Here is a 20,543-nt window from a genome sequence, read left to right on the forward strand (position 1 = left end):
TTAAAGGACTTTGAAGTCATCCAGTAGCTTAATTTAATAGTTCATTCTCAGTCTTTTTTTTTTTTGCCTTAGAGTCTCACTCTGTCGCCCAGACTGGAGTACAGTGGCATGCTCCTGGCCACCACATCCTCGCCCTGTTGGCTCTGGCGATTTTTCCACCTCAGCCTTCCCACTAGCCAGAACTACAGACGTGCACTACCACGCCCCGCTAATTTTTGATTTATTGTAGAGACGAGGTCTCGCCAAGTTGCCCAGGCAGATCTCGAACCCATGGGCTCAGGCAATCCACTCACCTCGGCCTCCCAAAGTGCTGGGATTATAGACCAAGCCCGGCCCTCAGTCTTTCCTATATGCAAACTATCAACAGCATTTCTCTTTACAGGGAGCTGGTCACGTCCTCCTCCTTGAAAATTTTTCACTTGGCTTCCCAAACCCACACTCTCCTTGGTTTCCTTGTACACCTGTCTCATAGCCTGTTCTGTGTCAGCCAGGATCTTTGACCCTAATATTTCTAAAAGTAGAGATTGAATGCAGGAATTGATTACAAGAGTGCTGTAGAAGCAATCTCTGTGGAAAACAGTGTGGCAATTCCTAAAAGATCTAAAAATTGACCTCTCAGATGACCCAGCAACCCCCCCTCCTGGGAATATACCTGGAGGAACTCAAATCATTCTACAAAAAAGATATCTGCGCATGCATGTTTATTGCAGCACTATTCATAATAGCAAAAATAAGGAACCAACCATGCTGCCCATTGAAAGTAGACTAGATTTTTAAAATGTGGTACAAATACATGATGAAATATCATGCAGCCATAATGAAAGGCAAAATTATGAACTTCGCAGCAACTTGGATGGATTTAGAGTCTATAATATTCAGTGATCTATCACAGAAACAAAGAACTGAGTACCACATGTTCTCACTCATAAGCAGACCCTGAGCAATTATCATAATACTATAAGAAAGGGATTGGCAGTAGTGGGAAACTGCCAGGGGAGGGACTGGGGAGGGGGCACACTTCATCAATAAGGGTACCTGATCTCAAACCAGGTGACATGGGGATCAAAGTGAGGCCCAAACTTTACCTGTATAATGACTATCTGTATACCTAACCCTGGAAAGAAAGAGAAAGGCAACATTGTTCAATGATTGGTAACTGCAGTATGGATTACATCCCTGCACAGGAGAAAAGGAAACAATACTAGAGGCTGATGGTCTTTCCCAACCAGTCTCTCCCACCCAGATTCCCCTGTGTTGTGAGGTGCATGAGAAGAACCCAGGAGCCTGCACTTCTGGGCCATTGAGACCCACCACCACTGCTTTGGCTTCTTTCAGCTCGGTTACTGCTGATATGCTGTCACCAGATAACAGATGCGTGGAGAGTGGCTTTTCCATTCTCCAATAGTCCTCACTAGTGTCAAACTGGAAGCTGACCAATAGGAGAGTCTTAGAAATGCAACTTGTAGGGCCCTGGTTACTTGCAATACATGGACTGTGAACTCAGAGTAAAGAGCACAGTGTACCCCTTGGCTACTGCGAGCATCTTTTTTTGCTCTCATGTTCATATTTAACATAGTGACTCTGCCTAATAAAATGCAATGACTTCATATACCATGAGAATGCTTTCACTCTCGTTCAAGAAAGAGACACAACTTCCTGTTAGTTGCTATGCCTTCTCTGGGTGATATTAATTACTTTTGTAGTTCTCTTACAATTTTGTGTGGATATCATGTAACCTTAAGCTAGCTGTGAAGTTAGCCAACAGCAGTATTCTTTATATTAAATAATAATTTTTAAAAACATAGAGAGTAGGAAAAAACAGAATAATTTATGAGTACTATCTATCTGATTTTGTCTGCTGAACCTGTGCCTGGAATTGCCCCAAAAGTGGCACATGGGGAATCCCAAATCATCCTGAGATGGGGCCAGTTGGGATTCCACAGAAAGAAGGACTACAATGAGTATATTGGGGGAACTTAACGTACAAAGTGCTGGAGCATATCCTCTTGGTGAACAGGGTCAGAAAATGGATGTTCTACCTAGGCATGTCTGCAGCGAGGCAGTTGGTATATGGAGTTTATATGAGGGTTTAAGGCCTTTGGCTCAGGGTCAGGGCTATTTCTTTCAATGTTTTAGACAACAGCCTAGGAACCTTTATCAGTGCCTGGGAATGTTCAAGACTCTGGTTTGGGTTCACCTCTGCTGCAAAAAACCCGCACTGACTGTGTCACAAAGCTATCAAGGCGTTGCATGATTTTTCAGTCAGGATACAGAAAGAAAGTGGGGGGAATTAGGGACTCTATACTATGTCTGTCTGTCTCTGTCATCTCTATATGCACATATACATAAACCAAGCAAGGAAAAATATGCAGAGTTGCTATTATATCCATTTCTCTTACTAGTCATCAGGGATAGTTGACAGGCCAAGTTGACTTTCTTCTTCAGTTCCCATTTCATATTTCCTTTGTCCTTAGCAAACACCTCAGTGGTTGATGATTTTCAACTGGTAGTGTGATATAGTGATTCAGACAATCTGAATCCTCAATAGTCTTGCCTTTATTACTGTGGTCTTTCATTAACTTTTACGTCAAGACTTGAAAACAATAGGAGAACTTGAAATTAATAAGTAACATAATAATAATGAGGTTTCAAATAACATTCTCTTGGTCTTCATTGAATAACAGCATCTTCATTTCCTCTTGATATTAGGGGCAAATCACCCCAGCTGGTAAATAATCCCTTCCTTACCTGTTGGATCAGTGGTAGCATGAGGAGTTCAAAACAAATGGATAAATTTTTCTGCTTTCAATTCAGTGGAACGTATGTTTTGTTTTCTGATGACAGTTCCCTCCTTGAGAACCAAGACTTCTCTGTCAACAGAGTCCAAAGTTGTGGGGACATGAAGAAAGTATTCTGTGATGGCTTCCTGTATGTGATAATGGGAGGAACTACTACCACCTCTGATTCTTGATGTTCAGATCATATGATGTACTTTGACATACATCGGTCAAATCCACATTCTAGAAGACAGCACCACAACCTCATAAGGGTGTTAACTCCCAGCTAGTGCTGTCATTTAGTCTTCACAGTTTAATTCAACCATTAAAGCAGACCAGCTGCCTCTGGGTGATCATGTTTGTGGTAAGACCAGTTAATTACATGGACATGCCCATCACTGCACTTCATTTGCTGTGAAATGAGTTCCTTTGTTAGAGGTAATGCTATATGGGATACCACGACAGTAAATAAGGCATTCTGAAATTGAAATATTTTGATTCTGGCTTAATCGCTGCAGGCAGGGAAAGCAATTCCAATGAGAAGAAATTGCTCTATGAGATGGGAGGGGTGCTGGGTAATCAACCTGTCACCAGGTGTGACAATGTTAATTTCTGAATTTGGCAGGTTGGGAACTCAGTCTTGGTAAGGGGAGTCTGGGTGGAGCCTAGGGAATACCTCCATCTCTGCCATGATGGCTGGGTGTCCTATATAAGAGCACATAGAGCAAACCCAGGGGTAGCTGGGGAAAGGAGCTTAGTCATCTCAACAGAAGACACTGTCTTGTCCTTCTGATGATTGAGTGTCTCCTCTGTAGAAAATACCATGTGGTAAGCATTCTTGCAGGACAAAAAATATCTAGGGTGCCAATTCTGAGAGGTCAATACAGACTGGTTTCCCTGCTTCACTTCCCTGATCTCTAAATGCTGACATGCTTCAACTTTCAATTCTCATATCTCTTTTCTATCCACACTCAATTTCTTGGTGATTGAATCTAGTTTCATGTCTTATAATTTCATCTAATCACTGACAACTCTCAAATGGATCTTTCTAGCCTAGATTCTCTTTCCTGAGCTCCAGACTAATTTATCCAGCTGACTATTTGACTTCGCCATTAGAATGTTTCTTAGGTTTTTCAAACTTAATGTCCAAAGCTAACCTTTAATCTTTCCTCCAAACCTTCTTCTACCCACAGTTTTCATCTTATAAAATGGCAACTCTGTTTCCAGTTGCTTAGGCTCAAATGCTGTGGGTCATCCTTGACTGTTCTCTTTTGTTCACACCACATCACATATTCAGTTTGTCAGCAGATCTTCTTGACTTTATATTTGAAATATGTCTAAAATTCCCCTGCTATCCCCCTCATATTGCTATTGCTCTTATCTAGTTCACACCATGCTTCCCCTGGATTATTACAGTAGGCCTCTCATTCACTCCCACCCCTTTTACTGCCTTTCTAAATACAGCAACCAGAGTGATCTTGTTAAAACTTAAGTCCTCCATTTAAATCCTCTGGTGGCTTCCTATCTCACTTGGCGTAAGAACCAAAACTCTTATAGTGGTTCTCAAGATCCAATAAGATCTCAGTCTCCGAACATCTCCCTGACCTTATCTCCAGCTTCACTAACTTCTTGCTGTTCCGTGGATATGCCAGACACATTCTTGCCTCAGGACCTTTGCATTTGCTCATCCTTGGCTTGTGTGTTTATTACCCAGAGAGCCACATGACTTCATCCCTCACCTCATCCAGGATTTTGTTCAAGTGTCAGTTTCTCATAGAGGTCTTTCCCAGGTTCCTTAGTTACTTCTGCAACCTACATCCTTCCTAGGACCCGTCCTCCTTGTTAGCACTTTCTCTTCTTGCTATTTCTATTTCCTGCTTGGTTTTCCCCTATTGCACTCACCACCATCTGACTACTGCATCATTTACCTACTAATTTGTTTTTCTTTCCTTCTAAAATATAAACTTCATGAAGGCAAAGATTCTAGTTTGTTTTCTTCACTGCTAAATTCATAGCACTTGGCAGAAGGGAAGCATTCCATGTATATTGGTTTGGTGAATGAATAAAAAAAATTATGAGGAACCAAAATTGGTTAATACAATAGACCACAACACACTTCAGAATAATCAGTCTTTGCTTGCTATGTGTGTGATGAGAAAGGAATTGTTCTGAGGCTCTGTCTTGATCCATAAAGTTGATGACACTCCCTTAAACAAACCAGGCAGAGGATTTTACAGTTTTGCGAAATTTCACGCATTATGTCTTGGTGAAGTTGATATCTCTTGTACTAATTCCTTTTCCTTCCAACTAGATTATAAACTCATGGTGGGCTGGAAGCACCATTTTTATTATTTTGGGCACCCAGTGGGTGCTCAGACATTTTCATACTTTGGGCCAGTTGGGTTCTGGAATATAGATGTTTAATTTCTACTCCCTGGAGGGGAGACTTCTCTATGAGGGAAGACAATGCTAGGACTAACAAGACTAGGCTGAGACTTAAAATACACTCTTACCGACAGTCCTTGAGGAGTGTTGTTGCTTATGTTACCATCAGTGACCATTCTTGGTATAGAAAGCCAGTGTGCCTCCATTCTACTTGGCTGGGAGCAAAGGACTGTCAGATGGGGCAGGAATGAGGTCACAAGAGCTGAGGGGGACCTGGAGGAGGATATGTGGAGAACTCCGTGGCTTTAAAGGCACCAAGATTTCAGGAAGGTTTAATGAACTAAAGTTATTTTCCTTCAGAGTAAAATTTTACAGGCATTAAGGGTCCTCATTTCACTGAATGTGCTCATGGGCCAGAGCATCCTAGTGATTTATGAATTTGCAGATTATGCATTATCCTTTCAGAGGACAGGAATCCCCTGGGGTTTCCTGCCTACTTTCTAAAGCTGTTAGAGGAGCCAGGTGAGAACACTGGCTCTGATTTGCAGCCTCTTGTATTTGCATTCAAGATCTGGAATGGATGGGCATTTTTAGAAGGAACTTAGCAACTCTAGAATCTGAACCCTTTCCACCAAAGAAGAGTAACTAGTAGTCCTTAGAATAATTTTCATACTAATAACTCATGTTTGCACAGACCACGTATTAAAGCAGGTGGGCTTCCCTTATTGGATTTTAATCCTCAACCCTGTGAGCTTGGCAGAGGGAAGTGTATTATTACCCCATTTCAGGAAAATAGAACTGATTCAATAGAGTGCATGAATTGCCCAGTCTCCTGCAGTAGCGTGAGGTGAGGCTTGGTCTTTGATTCTTTCCATGTGGCCTCACAAGCCCCATCAGGAGGCAGAGGACTGGGCCCAATGGGGTCAGTGAAGTGAGACTTGAGGAAATTTTAGAAGGATTCTTGGATGGAATAGGGACTGAAACTTCAGAATGTGGGTACTTTCTTTCACATAGGCAGTAAGATGTGCAGCTTCCCCAAATATCACTCTTCCCAACCCCACCAGTGACTTAGGCTCTTTAGTTCAAACATAGAAAATCCCAGAAGACAGTGGGTTAAGGAGGGCTATATGTTTCAAGGTGACTGAAGCCATTTTTTGAAAATCACTTGACCATCAAGGGTCTGGCATAGGGCAGTAAAGGTGAATTAGAGAAGGGGAAGTAAGAAATACAGGCATTTGTTGCTGGCATTGTGTGTGTCTGAAAGCTGGCCCAACCATCTGGGGGAAGAAGAAGACACTAGGTGCTTGGGGACAAGAAAATTGGAGGTGGATGCTCAACAAAGACAGTACCAGTTGATTTTGTAAGAGGCCAGCCATGTCCCTTATTGTCACTACCCTCTTCACTCCTGGTAAAACTTTTTTAATAACCCATAATTGACCACACCAAGTGTGAGTCCTCTCTCCTTCCTGAGTGTTCATCATCCCTTGTGCCTTTTCTCCCACCTCAGTGTACCCAACATGGCCCATGCGACTCCACCTCTTTGATGTTTCTCATAACAGGAATGCTGGCCCTTCTCACTACTCTTTTCTGTCTCCTCTATCCTATTTAGAAAGAAAGGAAGATAAATAAGGCAGGCATGTGAAATTAATTTCAGTATATCCACTTTCTTCCCACGCCTTAGGCCCCAGCTCCTACAACCCCTGCCTCATGAAAACTTTGCTGACCATATTTTCTGGACTTAATTGCTTCCTCTTCTCAATTCTTATAGTACATCATCTACAACTCTATCATACATTTATCATCTCATCCCTTCTTTTATTGTCATATATTTATAATTCATCCAGAGGACTTTGTATAGTGCCTGCCATGTGTCAGGCATTGTGTTAGGCACTGGGGATGCAGAGTTGAATGAGACTTGATTTCTACCTTAAGGAGGTCAGTATAACAGAGAAGACAGACATATGTAGAAGTCATATTAATGCATATTGATGTTTTGATAAGAGCTATAACAAAGGTACTATTCCAGAGAAGATGTCAGATGCCAGTTTAAAATAAAGCTATATGTGTCTATATGTATTTTTTATAAATAAATATGCTCTTCCAGCTATATTTACACACACACAAATATATATGTATTTATACATACATACACACACACACATATAGAGAGTGAGACTTTTCTATTACTCTATATGTGTATGTGCTTACATATCTCTAAAGAGAGAAGTGCTGTTTACTCATGAATGATTCCAATTTATTTTCATTTCTCCTGCTGTCTAAAATGCCCCCAGAATTAGAGCCAGTTAGGTCAAAAAGGTACTTATTTGACAAAGCTTATTTGGAAAGCCTGGGTCTTTCAACATTTTGTCTAGTTTTTTTCTCATTACACATCTCTGTTTCTTATTTCTTTCTCCAAGAACAAAGAAAACAAAAGTTATCTTTACATCTGGGCCTTGATCTCTGAATCTCTCCCTGATTTCCCAAGTTTGGCAGGTGTTTTTCTAGTTTACGTAAGAGAGACTAAGTAAATATTTGTGGGACTCATGAATGAATGATAAACTCCTTGAAGGCAAGGGTGTGTTCTACTCTCTGTGTTTTGTTCAGTGCCTTGTACACAAGCCCACAGAAACATTTGCTGAGCTGAAGAGCATTGCATTAGAGCAGAACATGCATGGTGGAGTCAGACAGGTCTGAGTGGGAATGCTGGTTCTATCTCTCATTGGAGACCATGGGGGCAATTGGTTAACCCTTGGGCCTCTGTTTCTTTATCTGTAAAATGAGGATATTATATAATACCAGCACTGTCCCAAAGGTTTCTTGTGATAGTTGAGAATCATCCAGTGTAGTATGTAGCACATAGTTGGGGTTCAGTTAATTTTTGCTGCTTTCCTTCTGTGAATCTGATTGAACATTCCCATTCTGGAAGCATCATCTGAAGGAGAGTTGAGCCAGGCTTTGCTATGGGTCCAGTACTAGTCCCTTCACCCATCATGCATAACATATCCACCTATTGGGTTTTCTGAGGCACACTCTCATTTTCTGTTTCTGATCTGAGTGCTGCCTAGCAGCTTGCAGCTTATTAGGTGGGCTTACTGCATTGGCTTTCAATTTTCTTCCTTGGCAATTTGCTCCTTGGCAATAAGCAGCAAAAATTAACTGAATCCCACTATGTGCTACATACTACACTGGTGGTCTCTGAAAGTCTCTGAATCGTGGGAGAGGCCAGGGGTGGACAAGCATTCTCTCACTCTTGGTTTTGTTTGCTTGGTGTGAAATGTCTTGAGTCTAAAGGTTACATGATCATCTCTTCCTAGCTCTATCAATGCCCTTTTGTGGTGGGCTGCAGGGGAAAGAAAGCTTTCAGCCCCTAATTCTCAGAGTTTGACCTTCCTCTGAGGAACACTTATGTGACCTTGCTAAGGTATCCACCTCATGTGTGTCCTACTTCCTGCTTTATTTGTAAGGTTAAATTCAATGTAAAGGAAGGGGTGCTTTGCTAGAATAGGATCTCACCATGGTGGAATGGGTGATGTCATTGCAGCATAGAGGTAGGAGGAGAATCATTATGTGATGGAGTCTTCCTCAAAGTGTGGTTCTCTTGTCTCCAGAAGCAGATTTCTGAACCTTACTTAGAATCCATTGAGTCACACTTGCTGGGGGTGGGCTAAGGAATCAGCATTTAACAGGTTCCTCTGTTAGACTCAAACTGTATTTGCTGAGACTTGACCTTGAATCATGCCCTTCTATCTGGGTCTCCATTTCCTCGTGTGCGAAACAAAGGCAATAGATTAACTTATTACCGTCTCCTGCTGAAGTCTGTGATTTACCAACAGAACACCAATATCTTTCATTGACTCAAAAATAATTATTTTGTAAGAACCTTCAATATGCTGTGCCTGTCTTTGAAGGAGGTAGAGGTGCAAAACATTATCCCCACTTAAGTTATTCAGAATCTAATTGGGAGGGCAACTCTTGTAGCATCCAGAAACTATCAAGGTAATGTTTAACTAAGTGGTAAATTATGTGACTCAGTTATAAGCAAAATGAGGCTTCAGAGGAGAAAAAATTTTGATACTGAGATAGCCCTGGGGAGCAACCTGCAGGAAGTGGGCTTTGGACTTTTTCTGAAACAACAGGCAGGCAAGTACAAGTAGTAATGGAAGGACTGGACACAAGCATAGTTACAACAATACAGTGTGAAACCAAGCAGATATATGAGAATGTGTTTGGCTTACCTGAAAGACCTTGAGAAACTTAGATTGCCTTAAATCAGAGGAAAAGTTTTTGAAATCTGGAAAAAAGGTTTGAAGAGTATGCATGGGCCAGAATGTGGAATATCTTAAATGCCACCCTAAGGAGTCTGGTTTTCATCCTTTGGCAGAGGGAGCCAGTAAAGGTTTCTGGTCGAGAAAGTGCATAAATTAAGAGATAAAATTGAAATAATCTACCATGAAGGCAGAATTAATATTTGTGGAAAGGTGCTTTAGTCTAGATTCTTCAAGAAGCAGACACAAAAATGAGATTCTTAGGAAGAAACTTATTAGGAAAGATGCCTGTGAGAGAAAATGGATCAGGGTCCAGGAGTGATTAGGAGTAACTGCTAAGCTGCGATGCAGGTCTGATCACAGTGAAAGAGATGAGGAAGGAAGGAAGAAAGGTTATCTGGGAGCATCTCAGACTATAGTAAAGTTCTCTGGAAAATTCAGCAATGCTGTTAGTGAATCTTAAAGTCATCAGAGGAGTCCCAAAGTCATCAGAGGAGTCCCATCAACCAGAAATGGATCTGCTTTGATATTCCTTTTGTACTCAGTCACTGACTAGGAGCAGCTCTTGAGAGGTATGGACTTGGCAAGAAGGTAGTGATGGATTTCAGAGCATAGCAGCCAATTATATTCCTTGCAGTTAGGGATCTGGAAGGCAACTCTCATGGCAGCTAATGAGGGAAAAGAGACTTTATTCATATTCTTTTGGATGGTTTATTTCCAGAATGCCAGAGTCTTTTCTCATGGTACTCCCTCTGTGTAGAGGCACTCACTCATCCCCCTTTAACTAGTTAGTTTCTACCCATTCATCGTAGGTATTAGTTTGGGTTTCCTTCAGGAAGCCTTTCCTAACCTTTTTACCCACTCTCAGATTTGGTACCTCAATATTTTCCTACTTTCCTCTGCATTCTCCACCACAGCACCTATCACTCTGTGTAGGGAATTGCCTGATCACTTTCTGTTGGATTCCACCCCTCCTCCCATCCCGTCAGTAGACTGTGAGTTCCTGAGATGCAAAATCTGTATCTTTTATTTCTGTATCCCCAGTGTATAGCCCAGTGGCCAGAATGGCATAGCCATTCAATAGAAGAAAGAAGAAAATTTTAAAAAAAAATGGAGGAGAGGAGGGAACAAAGGAGGGTGGCCCACACTTTGGGTAATCAGAAGGATTTTCCAAATCCAGTTGTTAGAAGCTCTACCGATTAAGTGGACTCTTACCCCCGACATCTTTTTCTTCTTTCTATGTGAATTTTAAACTTTTTGAAGACATGTCTCTGGAGGCTTCAGGTTTGGAAAAAGTGAAGTGGTCTGACTTGCTCGTGCAGAGCCCTAGGTGGTCACTCTGACTCATTGACTCATTCCTAGTAGAACATTATTTCAAGCTTTTATTTATTTTTTCCTAGAATTTGGGATGGCCTGCACATAACCTCCCATGCTTTTACATGGTGACTTTGAGAATACTTTGTAGATGGAAAAAGACCAAATGAAGGGCAGAAGTACGCTGTTGTCTGTGTTCCTCTGTGTGTACCCTGTGTATTAATTCAACAAACAAACAAATTATCTGGCATATTGCTGAGCATTTGGTTAGGGAGAGCATGGATAAGTTCCTTGTCTTTATCAGTTTCTGGCTTTAATAAATGAGGAAGCTAGCCATGGATGGGAGAGACAAGGACCTTTGAGTGACCATGAAGAACCATTCTTTTCACGGGTTACTCTTTGCCGTGGTAATAAGACAGGCAACTTGGTAGATTCTACTGTTCTGCAAATCAGCACTGATATGTGCTGTTACATTGTTGTTGTGCTATCGTAGTAGGACAGATGGCTTGGTAGAGTCTACTATGCTACAAATAGCTATGCCATTGATGATGTTTCTTGCCAGCCTATCATTCCTCATCACAGAGAAGTGGAACATTTCATGCCAACTTTAATGGGTCAGATTCCTTGCCTTTAATTTTTTTCTTAGTTTACATGGAAGCAATGGAAATGGGGCTGACTGACCCCATGGTGTGCTGGATGAGAATAAATCTCAAAGTGAGCATTTTGTTGTTAGTTAAGTGCCATAAAAATGTTCAATATAATGGCTGATTATTTTTCTTTAATCTTAAATGGATACCTAGAATGAGAAAGTCTCATCTTGGTAGCAGAAATTCATTATCTCGGGAAGAGTTTAATGGCTGCTGTGAAAATGAACCGGAGGAAGTTAAATCGTGGAATGGGAAGGAGCTGAGAAAAGTGAAATGAGTTGTGCATTAAATTTAGATAAACACAATTATGTGTAACTGGATTATCATGGGTGCAGGCAGGCAATGTATATTATGCACCTGCGTTTTGATTAAAATCGATTCAGGTGCATGTGCTTAGCATCCTTGTAGATACGGAGTTGTGCCTAAGTCACTGTCCAGATGAATGAGGGACAGACAGGCCAATGTGTAACATCCAAGTCCCCAGCTGCAGGAAGGGCATGGGAACAGACTGACCAGTCCAGAAAACCACGTTGTATTATAGACAGCTTCAGCTCACTGACATATATAGCAACTTCAACTACAGTCAAAAAGTGATCCTGGAGTCCAGTGAAATCCAAAGATCTGCTTACTCTATGGTGGGGACAGATGCCACATGGTAGATGGCAGATGGCATCAGAAGATGTTAGGGACTAGGCCTGCCTGCCACTCAGCTGTTTATGCCTGATAAGGCCCTTATTGATGAAAATACAAAATTTCTTTGAAACTCTCTTGTAGACAGAAAGAATCAGGCTCAGTTTCTTTTTTAGCTCTTTTAGGTATAATTATATAAATCAGAGTCTGGATCAAAAGCAAGCTCATCATCTGATCTCTGGGTGGCCTTGGTGGTGAACAAAGCCAGCTGGCATATGCCTGACCTTGAAGGAGGACAGATGTGGAGAAACAACTGTCAATATCCAACTAATTCCCACTGGCATGTATTATTTCAAATGCAAAGCACTGTCAGGATTAAAATAAATGCTACCAGTTACAAGGATGCATTAAATTAATAACTCTCCCCCCACCCCGCTTGATCCTATAATACCCCTCAACTCAGTGGATAAACACTAAGCCCTCCTCTGGGTGAAATAAGATACATTGCATGTTGCTTCAAAAACTAAGCTTCCTTTTTTTCCCCTTTGTTCCTCTCCTCTGCCCTCAACCCAACCCCTTACAGGTCATACTTATCCTGACGAAGCTATATGACTTCAACCTGGGGAGCGTGACTGAGAGTTCACTTTGGAGGTAAGTGGATTAGAGATTTTTAAGGAGCTACTCTGGCTCAGCTTACATGATAACTGCAAACTAAGCAGCTGGGAAGTGTGGTTTAGAAGGAGCAGAAGGTCATACTCCTCCTGGAAGCCTGCTTTAATGTCCCAGGTGGAACTGATGGTTCCCACCTGTGAATTCCCTAAGTGCTCTGCTGATCTCTTTTGGGGCCTATCACACATCAACCTTGGCAATCTTGTTGCTTCTGCATTCCTGCAGTGTTTATTCTACTTGGAGAAGGTGGGGTCTGGCTAGAGAGATCAGATGAGCATGTCTTGAACAAGTAGAGACCCTTAATAAGGAAGCCTTCTGTAAGAGGGACTCTTGGCTTGGCCCAAGGACTATCTCCAGGCCTTTGTACCTGTACTGTGGTTCTTGAGAAGCCAGTGCCTATAGAAACAAATACATGTGGGAACAGACACAGATACACATCTGCATGATGACTTTTGTGATCGCAGCACTTATGTCTTCATGGACCCCTTTCTCCATAAAATAATATTAAAAGGTCTATTTTACTATTGCATTGGTAGAAAGACAACTACATTAATATCATATATTAAAACACCCTTTTCAGTCAAAAAGTTTATTCTTTCTCTTGATTTTAAAATAAATGAAAACATTTTTGGGGCTTCTAAATGTATTATGAGTCTAGGGGCTGTATCCCCTTTGCTTATTGGGTAAGTGATGGCAACACTAGGGCACACAAGACAAGGGAGAAGAGGGATGTGAGTGAGTATATTTGGAGAGGACTTTAATAAAATCGTGGAAACGGGTGTTTCTCTGGACAGGGAATGCTCACATATGTGCCCTTATGTATACCTCCTCATATATGTATGCACACACATACACTGCACTGACATGAAGTCACACTGGGCAGCAGTAAGTTTCATCAGCCACTGTGGTTTGGTGCTTCAGGCTCTGCATTGCTGTCCATGAGACTCGAGAGGTTGTGCATTTTATTACATTTACTTTGCCCTATGTCAATACTAGGGAGGAAGCTGTTATAAAAAGTCATTCATCTGGTTGCATCATCATCCCAGATCCCTGTCCTGAGGGTCTCCTGAGGTCTTGGAGCAGAAGAGTTTGGGGTGTAAGATCCTTCTTCATCTGACCTGTTTGGTTGCAGAAAACTAGCCAGAGCTGCTCTCTAGGGAAGAGGGAACAGTAACAACATCTATTAACTATTTAGGGGTAATTGCTCATATCGATTGAGGAATGCCTCCATTTGCACAGGATGTCTAAAACCTAATTTTGCTGCTCAGTGAAAATTGGCAGAGGTATAAGTAACTAGGGTGCCTCTAACAGATGAAAGCATGATGATTTCCATTCATGCCATACTTCCCAGGGAATTAGAGCCTCAGAAACCTTTCTTCAACAGTGTTGCTGTATGATACTTTAATCCCCACTCCCATGCTGTCTGCTTGTAAAATCTTGAAACAAGCCAGAAAATCCTGTCCTTACATTTGAAAACAGCTATCCCTGGCATACCATGTCTCAGAAAAGGTTTGGCTTTTTCTAGGAGTAGGCCAGGGAATCCCAGGAACATAGGCTCGTTGCTTAATGCTAGAGCCTCTTAAGTTATTAAGCATGTGCCCCTCAATTTTGCAAGAGCCAGTATATTTACCAACATGTGCCAAGGGACAGTATATTCAGCTTGGCATCTCTTAAGGGAACCCTGATGCTCAATTGCTAGGATTCAAGTCCCAGTTTGCCTACCAGTGAACTCTGTGATTTTGAGCACTTTTTCTAACCTCACTGTATTAGTTTTCAAGGGCTGCCACAATAATTACTACACACTGGGAGGCTTCACACAGCAGAAATATATTCTCATAGTTCTGGATTCCAGAAGTCTGAAACCAAGGTGTTCTCAGGCTGTGCTCCTTCTGAAGGTTTTAGGGTTCACCTGGTTAAACCAGGATGACCTCATTTTGAGATCCTTAACTTAATGGCATCTACAAATACTGTTTTGTTTTGTTTTTTTTTCAGATAAGGTCCCATTACAGATTCTGGGGGATAGGAGGTGGATATACCTTTTAGAGGGATTCACCATTCAGCCAACTTCACTTAGTCTCAGTTTCCCTAAATAAAAATTGGGGATAGCACAGAACATACCTTTAATCTAGTCACATTTTCCCTTGATATTCCTCAAACACCAGTCACATTTTTCCCTGGAGCCTATACACTCAGCTCTTCCCTCTGCCTAGTGCTACTAGGGATTGGGGCAAATGCTTCACTTCCTTCCCCTCTCTGCTCCGCCTTACTGAATCAGTGAGGCCTTTCCCCAGGATTTTACATTCTTTCGCTTGGCTACATTTTCCTTCTTAGTCCTGGCTTGCTCAGTATTTACTTATTGATTTATCTATTGTCTCCCCAAACCCACTAACATCCAAGCTTGTAGAGAGAGGAAATACTCCATTTTAATTCAATGTTGTATTCTCACACCAGAGGTGCTTTATAAATGTTTACTCAGTGAACAAATTAATGAATGGATTGTTGTAAGGAATAAATGCCATAAATGTAAAAAGGCACTTATGCCAGTAACTCACATGTAGGGAGCGCTTACTTAATTGCAACTGCTAATGGTTATTATAACCTCTTGTGTTTGTACAGAGTTTTCATTCTGTTATTGAATTGGCTTTTAAGGATCTCTTGATGCAGAGGTTCATGTAAGGGAAATTGTGGGACACCAAGGGCATGTATTTTCTGTTCTCTAGGCGTTAGCAGAGGTCTTCAGAGATGAAAGAAGGAAGTTAAAGAGAGGAGAAGAATGGTTTAAGAATGGTTGTCCCTTGTGCTATTTGGGGGAAATTGGAATATTAATTTTTCCCTAGTTGAAGACTTACTTTTATAGAATAGAACCTCTGAGCTAGGTGTTGGAATGATGGAATGGATATGGTTTGGCAAGTGACCAGTAAAAAAAATGTCCCTACCACAGGGCAAATTCCACGTGAGATTTATCTGCAGGAGAGAATGGGACCAAGTAGGAACAGAGAAGTTGAGGGCTGGGCCAGATAGGATAGGATGTTGAGATAGTGAGGAAACTCACAAAGTTCACAGAAGGGGCCCTACCAAAGACGTAGATTCTGGATAACAGATTCTATGTGGTGTGACTTTTGGGGATTTGGAAAGATGGTGGATAAAATGGACTTTCCCTCTGGATCAATGTCACATATGAATATATATTTGTGTTAGGTTCCAGGAGCTTCATGGATCTGGGAAAGCTTAGGAATCCCTGGATAGAGTGTGACTGAGGAAAGCCACTGCTCTTGAACTTTGTGGGGATTTTCCAGCTTGCTGGAGCCTCACAGGGAGTCTTATAACTTTTCACTCTCTTCCCCTAAGATCTGTATCTCCTACCCTCTTTTCCTGTACTGATATTGATATATTTTTACAGTTGGAGCCTAGAGCAGTATGATTTTCCCCCAATACTGTGTGCAGAGTAAAGAAGCTAAATTAAACATGCACTCTTTCAGTTTCATGATTGGGCCTAACATGCTTAACCAAGTTGAAACTGAATTTGCTGATTCTTCTTCAATATTCTGTACACCCGAGAAGCCTGGAGCAGCAGCTGTCATGACAAGATGACACCCCCTGCCACGTTACAGTGTGATATAATTATGTGTCTCACTGGAGTAATAATTCAGAGACCATCTACTTCTAAATAGACAAAAAACTTTTTAAAAACATTAAATTGTGGAGCAGTAGCTTGTGCTCTTGTGACAGTTTTTGTGGAACTGCTTGATGTTGTTATACTTGTGGTAGCCAAGTCCTTTCTCCACCAACACCAGGAAGGCTATGTAAATTTATCATTTAGTGCAGCCATCTGTTGGCATCCCTTACTCAAAGAACACTTCACATATAGGATTTCAAGTTTAGAGAATTAATGAGGTTGAGGACTGACTTTTCTAAAGGAACCTAGGAGTACTCGCTGGCTCTTGATCTGAGACATTCCATACTGTTATACATCTGTTCTCTAAAATGGACACTGCATATAGATAGATATAATCCTCCTATTTATGTCTTCTCTACTCTCACCAAAAATAGGTCACTGTCATATGGTATGCAGGTGTTACAGAGTCAAAGGGAGGACCATACCTTGCTCATTTCCATGAGAACTGCCTGTGGTACACACTTTGGTGATGTCTTTATGCCCTTCATGCACAGATGCGTGCGTATCTCTGACTCATTTGGTGGCATTCGTGGTCCTCAGTTGGGGGGATGAACATCACTTTTCTCTGGAAGTAGAAACTCTGATAATGCCAATTAATCTACTATTTGAGGTTGTTAAGACTTTGTTTTTGAATATAAGTCATGGTTAGGATTTATGCTTCTGACTGGCACATCACTTCTTGGATTCAGTTCTATATGTCTTAGCTATTAACATCTGGACTAACAAACAAACATTTTTTAAAAGTTTAACGTACTCCTTTATGGAGAGTGATGAGGTAGCAAGCAATTTTCCAGCTTACATCTGTGCATTCCAAGCACTACTCTCCAGAAAAGGTCCCTGTCTGATCAGCTTCAGATGGCAGAGGAACTGCAGGTGTGAGGTCTCCACAGGTGTGAGGTCTCCACAGGTGTGAGGTCTCCACAGGTATGCAGTCTCCACAGGAACTTTTCCCTGGCTGCTGGATTAGGGTCCTCACAGAGCTGAATGAATTGGCAACTGTCTAGGCATAGAAGGAAATAGGAATCCTTTGCAAGAAATGGTCCCCTTCAATTAGAGCACTTCAGGTCTTCACCTCTCTCCTCTCTTGCTTTATTTTATCCACCCCAGCAGTATGGGAGACATTCTGCTCTTAGAAAAGCAGCCAGCCTGCACAGCCGTTCCTTCCATAAGGCTGTCTTCAGGGCCTACAGAGAAAAGGGGCTTCAGATGGATGGGATTCCTGATCAAGGTGTTTATGGAGTGTACTGATTCTCAGGGACATCCTGCTGGAGATCTTTCCTGACCCACCTCTTTGGGTGGGAGGCCCCTTCTCTGCTCTCTAATAACTTCACATCCTTACCCTGTAAAGATGAGCCTCTCCAGGACAGGGATCACGTGTCTTAGTTCGTTCTGGCTCTACAATGTAGAGTAGCTTCAGTTATATGAAATAAGGGTTTGGAGACTTGACAGAAGTTTCCAGTAGCTCCAAACCAATCTGAGCCTCAGCCCCGCCTTGCTTGTATTGAGTTGTCTTACATTCCTGCCGCTTGGGAATCCTGTGACTTTTCATCTGGTTCACAAGCTGTTGTCTGAACCATTTATTTCCTCCCTAATTGTTCTGTCAGTGACCTTTCTCAGGATGCTGCTTTTTTTTGATAGAAAATGGAGACCTTTTGAATTTATTAATTTTTTGTTTGCCAAGAAAACCCTGATAATAATTGCTAAGACTTCCCAGAAGTTATTAGTTTACAAATTTTAATGACACTCATGATTTATTTATGTGCTTCCCTCCCTCTACAGCTGCTCACTCCAATTCCTTGGTGGAATTTCTGCTGAATCTGAGTGAATTAGTGGAAACAAAACTGCAGATTGGAATGACATAATTTTGCTAGGCTGTTAATTAAAAGCTTTCCATCCTGTTCGCTAGGCTCTTCATATGTGAAGTCCCAAAGGCTGGGCTGATGTGGGCTGTGAAATCCTTCCTCTAGAACTGGGACCTTCTCTTATTTGCTTTCAGTGGTGATAAGTCTGGTGAAAACTACTGAATGGGTCACAGAACATTCCACTGCACAATACTAATTGAGCTTCCATTATGTAAGCAGCCCTGTGTTCATAGCTGGGAGATGCAGAGTAAGTATGTCATGATTGCTATCCGCAAGGAATGTTTCATTTGGTTGGAAAATAAATGTACATAGAAAATAACAGAAGTATACAAAGAATATATATGCACACACAAAATATAGTGCATTCTGCAATGATTAGCCCTGCTCTAGAAATGTTTTCATTTTCATTCCATAACCACCCCACCTCATTCCATAAAAAATGCAAAATAATTCTAGGAGTGAATTGGAGAAAAGAGACAGATATGGCACATATACTTTGCTTTGCTATGTAATAGAATGTGTCCCACTTCTCCATTAGGATTTGAACCTTTTAAGAGGAAAGACTATTTCATATATTGGTAGTTCCCATAGTTATTAGAATAACCTGATGACAGATGGGACTGTGTGTGTGTAGTGATTAAAGGGGTAGGGCCTGGATTCAGATTGCCTGGATGTGAATCACAGTTCTTCCACTTACCAGCTAGATCATCTTGAGAATGTTTCAATCTCTTGAAGCCTCAGTTTACATATCCATGTCACAGAATGATAATAAGGCCTATCTCATAAAGGTTTAGTGAGTATTCACTGAGATAATACATGAAATAAAAATGTTGGCACTCTAGTCAGTACATAATATAATAATTATAGTACCAATTATGCTGGCATCTTTAGGATGGTGAGGTGTAGAACAATTCTAGACTCTTAGGCACCTAACACCTGGAAATGATGAATTTCTACTTGAGAGAGCCTTCCTGAGTTTTCTCCTTTATGTACTCACCTGTGTTTGACAAAAGGTGAAAGTTAATGTATTTCTTGGTTTACATACACCAGGTGCTGCTGCTGATGACAATGATGGTGATTATGGGTACAAGAAGCAAAATACAATCTGATTTTCAGTTTCGCCAACATAGTGTTAATTCATCACTTACTGTATTTGTCTTACAATTCTGGGGGGGATCTAAACCCATTGCTGTCTCCCAAGTGATGAACATGGAGGGCAGGGTGGAGCCATGCATGGTTCTCAAACTTGGTGTATCCTCAGAATTACTTATGGAGTGTGATAAAAATCTATATTTTTGAGGCCTACCCAAGAGATTCCTAGTTAGCAAGGCTGGATGTTAACTCAGGGATTTATAATTCTAAAAACTCCCTGGCTGATTCTGATCTTCAGTCAGGATTGTGAACCACTGAGCTCAGAGGACACTTGTGTTCTAGGCCCATCTCTGTTATTAATTAATTGGTTTATTCATGCTGTCCTTTTCTTTCCTCATGAATAAAGGCATTAGAGAAGATGATCTTTCATATCCCTTTCAACTCTAAGTCTATAGTCGCTTCCATCCTGGGAAGTCAAAAAGGAAGAACACACGGAATTTATGATGCCCAGTAGATACTTTTTTCTGAGCTAACAGCTCTTCCCTGAGCACATCCACCCTCCTTCAAAAAATCTGGTGGTGAAGTTGCTATCCAAGTGTCAATAAAATAACATATTCTGCTAACTTGCTGTACACCGATGGATATTATCCCATTGGCAGACACTAGCCAGAACACCTGTCCAAACTACTTAGTTTAAATTCATTAAACATAGGCAGCATCATACAATCTATGAAAGTTTTTGTTCTAAGAAAAAAAAAAAACAGAATAGAAATGAGTTTGCTCTAAATATTGGACCATCAGACATCTTACTTTGCTAGCGAATAGGAAAATAAGAACACTGGAGAATCATATCTAGATTACAGATTTAATGTTCTCCTATTTATTATGGGAAAGGGAGCTCCTTTTTATGGCCTAGTCTTTTTTTTCCCACTAGGCAGGACCACAACTTGCATAAATCTTTATTTTTGTCCAGTGGTTGAGAGGATGTATGACAGTTTATTTAACCCTTTACCTGTTGACATTAGAGTTGTTTCTAGTTTTGAACTGTGGAAAACACTGCTGTTATGAACATTTGGGAACAAGTTTATGTGCAAACATACCTCTTAATTTTTCTGGGACAAATATATGAGTGCAATTCATAAGTTGTCTGGTCATTTTGTATTTAGTTTTTATCACAAACTGACAAACAGCTTTCCAGAGTGGCTGTACCATTTTATATTCCTACC

At 41.2% G+C, this 20,543-nt stretch overlaps 1 protein-coding gene across 1 annotated transcript in view; it reads left to right on the forward strand.

Moving 5' to 3' along the window:
• The window catches only part of LOC103265247 (VPS10 domain-containing receptor SorCS3-like), a gene marked incomplete at its 3' end in the record, with an annotated part of 277,334 nt that overhangs the window by 119,550 nt on the left and 137,241 nt on the right, over nucleotides 1–20,543 (forward strand). Inside the window, exon 2 of the mRNA XM_021714955.1 lies at nucleotides 12,602–12,669. Coding sequence (XP_021570630.1) covers nucleotides 12,602–12,669 — 68 coding nt within the window. The remainder of the gene's footprint in view (nucleotides 1–12,601; nucleotides 12,670–20,543) is intronic.

The sequence above is a fragment of the Carlito syrichta genome, unplaced genomic scaffold (assembly GCF_000164805.1).
Source record: "Carlito syrichta isolate Samal-C Ts95f unplaced genomic scaffold, Tarsius_syrichta-2.0.1 Scaffold306069, whole genome shotgun sequence".
NCBI classification, from domain to species: domain Eukaryota; kingdom Metazoa; phylum Chordata; class Mammalia; order Primates; family Tarsiidae; genus Carlito; species Carlito syrichta.